At 59.6% G+C, this 8,898-nt stretch overlaps 1 protein-coding gene across 1 annotated transcript; it reads right to left on the bottom strand.

The window, feature by feature from the left end:
* Nucleotides 1-621: 621 nt before the first annotated feature.
* HTR1B (5-hydroxytryptamine receptor 1B) lies at nucleotides 622-2,223 on the bottom strand. Its single transcript, XM_036886187.2, has one exon. It carries the CDS (start codon nucleotides 1,922-1,924, stop codon nucleotides 752-754), a length of 1,173 nt encoding a protein of 390 aa, XP_036742082.1. The 5' UTR covers nucleotides 1,925-2,223; the 3' UTR covers nucleotides 622-751.
* Nucleotides 2,224-8,898: the final 6,675 nt, after the last annotated feature.

The following is an 8,898-nucleotide window of genomic DNA, read 5'->3' as shown; positions in this document are numbered from 1 at the left end:
ACAATCACGAAATAAGAATCTTAAAATTACAGATCCGCAGAAAACAATCCATCATAGGTGCTGGCTCTCAGTTGAACACTCCCCTCTCACATTCCCACCCACCCACCCCACACAGGTCCAATTATAGTAAAAATAGAGATCTTAGCATCAGCATTTTGCTACTAACTCTTCAGGATTCCCCTGCATCACCCAAGCCACCCACGAGGTTTGAAGCACCGAGTCCACAAGTTTCTCCAACCCAATTAAAAAAAAACAAAACCTGAAGACTGAAGAATGCCAAAATAACTCTTCGTAAATGAAGCTGTTAACACAAAGTTCCCCCGGAACACAGGGCGTCACGCGTCTAGTTCAAGGACTGCCGGGCTGTATGCAGACTGCTCGGGCTCCCGACAACTACAAGCACCCCGGGCTCTACAGGGCACTCTCCGCGGCTCCGGGGCAGCGCACGGGTGCCCTTTCCGTCTCGGGCCTTTAGAAAGTCGCAGCCCTCTCGGGCCGGCGGCCGCAGGCCAGGCTGAGCCTGGGGCTTGAGGGGAGGAAGGGAGCCTCCTTCTCAGCAGGGAAGCGCTACCCTCAGCTGGAACCGTCCTCAGAGCTCTCTGGGGCTGCCCGGCTTCTGGGGCCGTGGCCCTCGCCCCGCAGAGAGCCTCACTCCGCCCCAGCACCAGTGAAAGAAGGGTCCACCTACCTGTGGGACCAGACAAAACACGGTCCCCAAAGGCCGCCTGGCGACCGCACGGCAACTGACAAGTCACCTTGTGCACTTCAAGCGTATCAATTTGTGGAACGCTTGCTTGAAGTCCTCGTTGGACATGGTGTAGATGACGGGGTTGATGAGGGAGTTGAGATAGCCCAGCCACGTGAAGAAGTCGAAGATGGCCAGGTGGAACCAGCAGGCATCCTTGCAGATGGGCATCACCAGGGAGATGATGAAGAAGGGCAGCCAGCACACGATAAACGCCCCCAAGATGATCCCCAGGGTCTTGGTGGCCCTGCGCTCCCTGGCGGCCGTCAGTTTCTTCTTCTCCAGCAGGGCGTCGGAGACGCGCACCTTGACTTGGTTCACGCACACCGGGGACCCCGATTCGCTGGGCGCGTCGGGAGCCCGCGAGTTGGCCGAGGTGCCCGAGGACGTGGAGCCGGGGGAGTCGGAGACCAGCTGCGCGCGGGTGAGACGCTTGCCAGTCCTGTGCGGCGTCTGCTTCAGGATCCGGGAGCGGGCTTCCACGTAGATGCGGCCGTACAGCGCGATGAGCAGCAGCGTGGGCAGGTAGAAGGCGCCCACCGTGGAGTAGACGGTGTAGAGGACGTGGTCGGTGTTCACCACGCAGTCCGACACCTCCTCCTCGGCTTTGGCCTGGCGCCAGAAGAAGGGCGGCAGCGAGATGGAGATGGAGAAGACCCACACGAGCGCGATCATGCCCGCCGCGCGCCGCGGAGTCCGCTTGGCAGAGTACTCCACGGCGTCCGTGATGGCCCAGTAGCGGTCCAGGGCGATGACACAGAGGTGCAGGATGGAAGCGGTGCAACAGGTGATGTCCGACGACAGCCACAAGTCGCAGACCACCTGGCCCAGGGTCCAGCGGCCGGTGACCGTGTACAGGGTGCTGACGGGCATCACCAGGATGGACACGAGCAGGTCGGTGACGGCCAGGGAGGCGATCAGGTAGTTGGCAGGAGTGTGCAGCTTCCGGGTCCGGTGCACAGTGGCGATCACGAAAGCGTTGGAGAGCGTGGTGGCCGAGGTGACGAGCGCCAGCACCGTGGCCAGTAGCACTTTCCCGGGCAGGGCGACGGAGTCCTGGTAAATGTAGCCCTCGGCGCCGCAGTTGCGGGCGGGAGCGGCGGAGAGGTTGGCCGCGGGAAGCGCGGGGTGGGGGTCGGCGGGCAGCTGCGGGGCGCACCGAGCGCCCGGTCCCTCCATGTCTCCCGGCCGCGGCTCCGGGCGCAGTTCCCGGGCATGGAGCGCCCGGGCACAGGGCGGAGGCGCCGCGGAGGAGACAGTCTGTCCCTGGTCCTCACTCAGCTCCGTGGGGTCCTCGACTGCTCCTCCGCCAGGGTTCCCGGCGGAAACTAGCGGCCCAGGGTGCGGCGGCCGCGCGGGCGGCCCCCTCCCCGCCCCTCCGGGCGCGGGGCGCGGAGGCCTGGCGGGCCGGGCGTCCGCTGCAGGGCGAGGTCTGCGTGCGCAGGTGGGGCCTCTCAGCCCAAGCGCGCGCTGCTGAGCGCCGCCCACCCCCGGCGCGCCCGCTTCTGCGGGCTCGGCGCGCAGGAGTTGCCCCGCTGTCCAGACCAAAGCGCGCAGGCCCGCGAGGAGTCCCGGTCGGGCATCCCCGCCGCTCCCCAGGCTGGACAGGACCCGCAGCGGAGCCGGGGGGCGCCTGGCAGCCGCGCGGCGCCGCGCCTTGAGCCCGAGCTCCGCCCGGCTCTCAGGCGCGAGTCCCTCCTGCGCGCTGCCCCGCAGGGACGGGGCCGAAAGAGGGGCGCCTGGGGGTCCGGGGCTTCCCGCAGCGTGCCGCCGCCACCTCGGTCCCCCGGGCCCCGCTTGGAGCCATGCCGCGGGGCGCACGGGTCTGGGGACCTGGTGCGGACACGGGGAAGGGACAGGTGTCCGGGCAGCCGGAGGCCGCGGCGCGCCAGCCCGGGAGCGGCGTGTGAGTGGAGAGCCGCTGGGCTCCTCTTATAGCGTCCGAGTCCCGTCCGCCCGAGCCGTGCGCTCGTGCGGCGCGGCGACGCGGCCGCCGGCTCCCCGCCACCTGCCCGCCCGCCCCGCGCTCCCCGCGCCCGCCCCGCCCCGGCCGAGAGGCTCCCGCCGGGTCCTACCGCCCCACCAACCACTCCCACCTCCCACCCTGCGCCCCCGCCCGACCCGATGCCCCGGGCGCCGCAGCTGCGGCCGGAGCGGGTATGGGCGCGTCCGCGCTGGCCTCCGTGCTGCTCCGGGCTTGCCGCGCGCCGCTCCAGTTAAACCGGCACGGACCCCGGGGGCGCTGGCACGGCCCGCACGACCCAAGCCCAGCCGGCCACGGCTGGGGCCGCGCCCGCCGACCACCCGCTCCGGAATGTCGTCAGTCCGGGGGCCGCGCCCGGGGTGGGGGAGGCGCCGACCGCAGCGCCTTAAGGGGACGCGGCCAACGGCGCGGCGGAAACTTCGGGGCTGCGGTTCACACTTGACTCTGAGCACAATACAAACTAATTTTTCCTGTCTGGTTTTAGGAATCTAACTGTGAGTCAACATGAAAAACAAGAACAAGCTACGAGCCCCGCAAACCAGCCGACTGTGTGCGGAGCACGCCGCGCGCTCCACCCTCCGCGCCAGCCGCACGGCACCTGAGCCTGGGAAACGGTTCCTGCGCGCGCCGTCTCCCCCAGCCTGCCCGGGAAGGGGGCACCGGGGCGCGCGCAGCGCCACGCCCAGGGGCCGGGCCCACAGCCCCGGCGCTCAGCCACTTCTCCAGCCCGCACGCGGACAGGCGGGGGTATATGGTCAGAGGAGCAGGCGGAAGTCCCGGGGAAGGACCCTGTCCGTCCGGCCTGAGCGCTGAGCGCCCCAGCCGGGAAGTCCCGGCGACTGGCGAGCGGCGTGCGGGCGGAGGGTGCCCACGGAAGGACGTAACTGAATTGGGCAGGTTAAGCGCACTGAGAGGGGGCGGGCAGTCCAGAGTCCAGGCCGCCCGGCCAGTCCATTCGGGCCAGGAGAGTGACGGGGACCCTCTGGAAGGGCTTGCCCCCAGCTGACACACCTGGCCCCTGCTTTCCGCTTCTGTCGGTCGGGAGGGGGCACAGACGCGGTTTCTCCGCGCGGGGGCTGCCCACGCCCAGGCCCGCTTCCGAGCAGCGGCCCACCGAGGGCACCTACCGTAAGCCTGGAGCCGAGTGCCCACTCACGGGCGTTCGCGGGCCAGCCAGGCCGGGAGGAGGAGGCCCGCGGGCCCCGAGCGAGGGCACTCCTCGCTGACGCGGCGGCCCCGGAGGACCCCTTCCTGCCCTCGCGCACGCCCCCGCCCCCTCAGCGCCTCGCGTCCTGCGAGGCGCGCTCCTCCCCACCCCCACCCCGAGGCCCAGCGCCCGGGGCGAGGCCGCCGAGCCTGCCGCCAGCGGGACGCCGCCGGGAAGCCGAGGCTGCGCGCTGCGCCCCAGGCGGAGCCGGCCGCCCCTCTCCCACCGTCCAGCGGCGCGCAACTCGCGGCCTCACTCACCGTCCGAGGGGCTGAGAGGCGGCGACGGCCTTGAGCCCGAGGTCCTCCTGGAGCACGCGGGGTCCACGACCACCTACCCCGGGGCGCCTGCGACCCCTCCAGCCGTGCCCCGGGCCCTGGGGGGAATCCGCCAGCTCTGGGCGGAGATCGGGGACCCCACTCGGGCGGAGCTGCGTGGATACGCCCGGGGCGCCCTCCGACGCGGCTGAGCAGTGGCGGGAGACGCCGCTTCAGTGACTTGGCGGCCTCGTTTCACTCCCTCCTTTTGCACTTTGAAGCCCAGAAAATGCAGCTGTTGGCACGTGGGCGCGTGCCCGTGGCGCCTGAGCGCGGGAACCCTTTCGCTGGCCTCTGCCGGGCGCCCGGGGCGCAGCCCTCCTCGGGCTCGTGCCTGAGGGGCCCGGCACGCCAGCCGACGGGGCGGGACGGGTGCCCCGAGGAGGTGCGCAGGTCAGGGGGTGCCGCTCCCGTGCGCCCTGAAGCTGCCAGTCAGCGCTCCGGGTGGGCGGTCGGCAGCAGCCGGGGGCGGGGCTCGCTGGGCCCGCGGGAGACCTGCGACCCGCCCCCCAGCCCTGCCCGGCGCCCGCGGCGAGCGCGGAGGAGACGCGCCTGGGGGGTGACGGGGCGCAGCGCGGAGGGCCCGGAGGAGACGGTGATGGGGACGCGGGCGTGGCGGGAGGGGGTAGCGGGGCTCAGGGTGCGGGGCTGAGCAGCCCCACGCGCGCAGAGATGCCCTTCCACCCCCGCGCCACAACCGCGACCCGTAGGACTTGCCGCGACCGCTGGGCCCCGGCGCGAAGCCCCCCAGCCCTGTGCCTGGGACACGGGCCAGGCCGGCAGCGCCCTGGAGTCCCCCGCGCATTTCCCAGAGAGCCAGGACCCAGCAAAGGAAGGACCTGTGCGGTCGTCCGGTTTGGCTGAATCAAAAGCTACGCACCGCACGCTGCGATCGCCTTGCTCCTCTGACAAAGGCAAGGAATCCGCACCCTCGAAAAATCCGCCAACAGCCCCCAGCCACACAGCGCGGGGACCTGGCGAGTTGCCGCTCGCTGGTCCTGCTTCCTAGGTCTATAGCCGCCCTTTCCGTCCCACGCTCGCCCAGGAGACGGGCGCAGGAGTCGGCAAGCGCCGTACCTTCTCCTGCGTGGTGGTGGCCTATCCCTCGGGTCGCTCTCGGCCCGCTCTCGGCCCTCCGTAGCTCTTCCTTAGAAGTGTATCGGTAGTAATGAAAAAATGTCAATCTCATGTCTTGCTTGAACAGACACATACACACATACATATGTACACAAACAGGTTTTGCTGACAACGTCTGGGGGCCATCAGCAGGTCCGAGGCTCAGATGCCTGCCCTAGGCCCTGGGCTCGGTGTCTGTGTCCTGGGACTCACACGTTGTGTGCTTGGTAAGGGATTTTTAGCCTTACCCAATAATAAAACTAAGTGCTAAAACTAAATTAATCCCTGAGAATCAGTAACGCTAGCATGTGTTTATGTATAGTTACAAGTCATGTGTAAACTCTATTTAAGGAAGAATACCGTCAAAAATCAGAGCAGATGTGCATAACATAGACACTTCATCATTCCTGTCTCTGCAATAACAGCCACTCTGCTGCTGTGAACAGAGACCCACAGCGGGCTGACTGCTGCTGGTTTAAAGCCAGCCCAGTTCCGACTCCCCATCTGGGTCTCTGTGACTGGAGTCCCGGTGGAAGAGCAGGTCTGAGAAGATGGCGAACTTAAAGCTGAAAGTAATAGAGGCCGAGGTGGCGTGGGGGGAGGAGCACTGAATTTTTCTTCTTGGACCAATAGATTTGGCAATAATGAGAAATTTTGGATGGAAAAACAATGTCAATGAGTCCACCAACTTAGAAACAACTTTCTGCTTTTAGATGGCGGCACCATTAGGTAGCAATGTTCTCAATAAAATCTTTTCCGAAAACTCAAGTGGAAGAATTTAATCGTGAAGTTGTCCTTGGCCTGAGGAAAGCAGCAATAGAAGCTGGGTTTTGCCTTATTTTCACACTAGGAAAAACTGTATCACCTGTGTGATTAGTTCTGCTCTTGCAAAAAACACAAGGCAAGCTGTTTTATTGCTTCTTCGTCTGTAATTAATGAATGACAGTCACCATACTCTACTGAACAGTGTGCCTTAAGCTACCTGTTCCACATACATCTCTCTCTCAGTTCCTATACGGAGACTAGCTGCTACCATAACATTCTCACTTCCGGGCTGACAAAGCTGAAGCTTAGAAAATGTAAGTTATGTCACCAATGTCAGACAGCTGGTACGTGAGGGAGCTGGTTTTCTAAGTCAAGCCTCTCTCATTTCAAGGACAACACTTAACCAAGTCTGTCCTGCCTCAGCCACGCAGCTCAGCACACACAGCCCAGTTCCCATCCTACCTGTGAGCTGGCATCACTGTTCACAGTTGTTTAAGTCCAGAAAAATCTGTTACCTGCCTTCAAGTTTTCCTGGCCGGGGCGTGGGGGTGGTAAAAATCAGGTGAAAGGCTGTGCACCATGATCGCTCAGCCAGCTAAGCACCACCTCCCAGGGAGGGCCCACAGGCGGCCATGTTCCAGGTTCTGAGGTGCAGAGCCCAGACCAAACGAGCTGAGCTCTTGCGCGGGAAGCTCCTCAACTTCCCTTGCTTGTCCCGTTTAATCACCATCAGGGCGTGAGCCTTCTTTTCTCCATTTCATCTACCATTTTTTTCTTTTCCCTCTTCCTTCTCCCTCCCTGTGTCCTCATTCTGAACACTTCCCCCAAACTCTGACACCCACACATACACATTGAAGAAAACAATAATTTACAGCTTTTATTAGTTGTATGAATGGAATATGTTAAATACAGTGACATTCTCTGTTCATTTCTAACTATGTTAGTTTAAATATCTGAAAAATAACCTAAAAAAATTGAATTGCTCTTCTTTTTGTCCTGTGCATTGAGCATGATTGACTTTTTTTCCCTGTGGGTCAGTAATTCACCAAGGAAAAAGAAGTCTAAATCCTGCTGAGAAAGTTACTCCAAAACAAGTTCTTTAAAGGACATCTTATCAACCACAAGTCATCAGCTTGACAAGTTCATCTACTAAAAACCAGACATGTAAATAAAAATAAATATAAATTCCACTGCACTAAAACTTTCACACTTTACGCATGAGAGAGCCCCTCCTAGCCTCATTCAGACCTTATTTCTTCTTTCTTCTTTCTTCATATAATTCTAACCTGTTTGGCTATGTGATTCCCAAGGCTCCTGAAGATTAGAACACGTTAGCAGGGGAGGAGAGGCTCTGTCAGGTTAGCATATTGAATGTAGTAAGATGTCACAGCTTTCATCATTATTGCAAAGTACTTAGGGAAATCCAGCGCAAACTTTAAAAAATAAAAAGCTAAAATAATGATGATAGTAACAACATTATTATTTGTGTAAACACATTTAATAGCATAAAGCATGATATCAGTTAAGACTTTTATTGCAAATGATAGAAAAACCAATATAGTCATGCAAAAACAAGAGGGAATTTGCTTCAAGGAGAGTGGGCTCATCAATATCAAGAAGAATGGCACCACCAGGCTTTGCATGACAAAGGGCTGCAGCTAAGCCTTAGGAGCAAGCTGTGTTCTGGAACACCGCTGGGATGCTCCGTTTTCTGCTGTTGTTTCTGTATGTTGGCTTTTTTCCCTCCATTTCACTGTAGGCAGGCTCTCTCCACGTTGTTGAAACCACAGCCACTAAGACCTTTTGAGGTTTACTTCTTATGGCTTCAATCACATATCAGAAATCAATCTGAATCCATTCCTAGTTCAGAAATTCTGAGAAGTGGGTTCTGCCTCTGAGTGGAATGTAGGAGACCATGTAGGTCACCATTCCCAAGGTAACAAGTATAAGGGTTGTAAATTTTTGGAAGTTTGAAAAGCTTTGGTAGCAAGAAGATTTGATAAACTAAGATCCCAGAGAGGAAGAAGTGTGTCCCAGGTGCTGGCTGCAGCCTATTTTATATCCTTGAGGCATCTGCTGGTTCTAGGTACAGGCCATGGATTAGACTCGGTCCAGGCAGAGGGATTCTACTGGGAAAAAAGAAACAAGCAGGGCTTCTGATAGTCACTGGGGTCCGTGTGACAGTTTTGAATCTAGCAGAACCCCAGTGCATGGCCAGCTTACCTGCAGACATTTGTTAGGAGTGATGCAAAGTAGGAGACCAAGGGAGTGGATGGGGAAATTCCAATAGGCAAACTGAAATCCGCTGCAGTTCTGGAGTGCTTAGAAAAGAAAGTCCCCCTAGAGAGATGAGTCCTGCTTTATGCATGTGACTGGGCTTCCCCGAGGAGACAGCGGCCCGGCAAGGCCCACAGAACAGGTGAATCACAGATGGACTGAGTGTAATTCCAGACCAGACTGAACTCAGCTCACTGCCTGATGGCTGATGCAGCCTGTTCTGCAGGTGTTCTGCCTGCAAATATTCCCTGCGCAAGATTATACCACTTAGAGCCTCTGCAGTCCATTTATATGCAATATCTGATTGCCATTTTAAGAAATGATATGTGCATAGTGCCAATAAAAATGTGACCAATAATAACTAAAACATTAGGCAACAGAAGTAAGTCCATACACAGTCCAAATGTTAGAGTTCCCAAGAAAGGACTTTAAAATAATATGATTAATATGTTAGGGGAAATAAAAGAAAAATGGGCAAATGGATAAA

Source organism: Manis pentadactyla, chromosome 16, assembly GCF_030020395.1.
Source record: "Manis pentadactyla isolate mManPen7 chromosome 16, mManPen7.hap1, whole genome shotgun sequence".
In the NCBI taxonomy this organism is placed as follows: domain Eukaryota; kingdom Metazoa; phylum Chordata; class Mammalia; order Pholidota; family Manidae; genus Manis; species Manis pentadactyla.
Note: the sequence above shows the minus strand (reverse complement) of the source record. Positions and strands in the feature narration are given on the sequence as shown.

Excerpts from the sequence above, each read along its gene's own strand:
- HTR1B (XM_036886187.2), bottom strand. The coding sequence starts at position 1,924 with ATGGAGGGACCGGGCGCTCGGTGCGCCCCGCAGCTGCCCGCCGACCCC.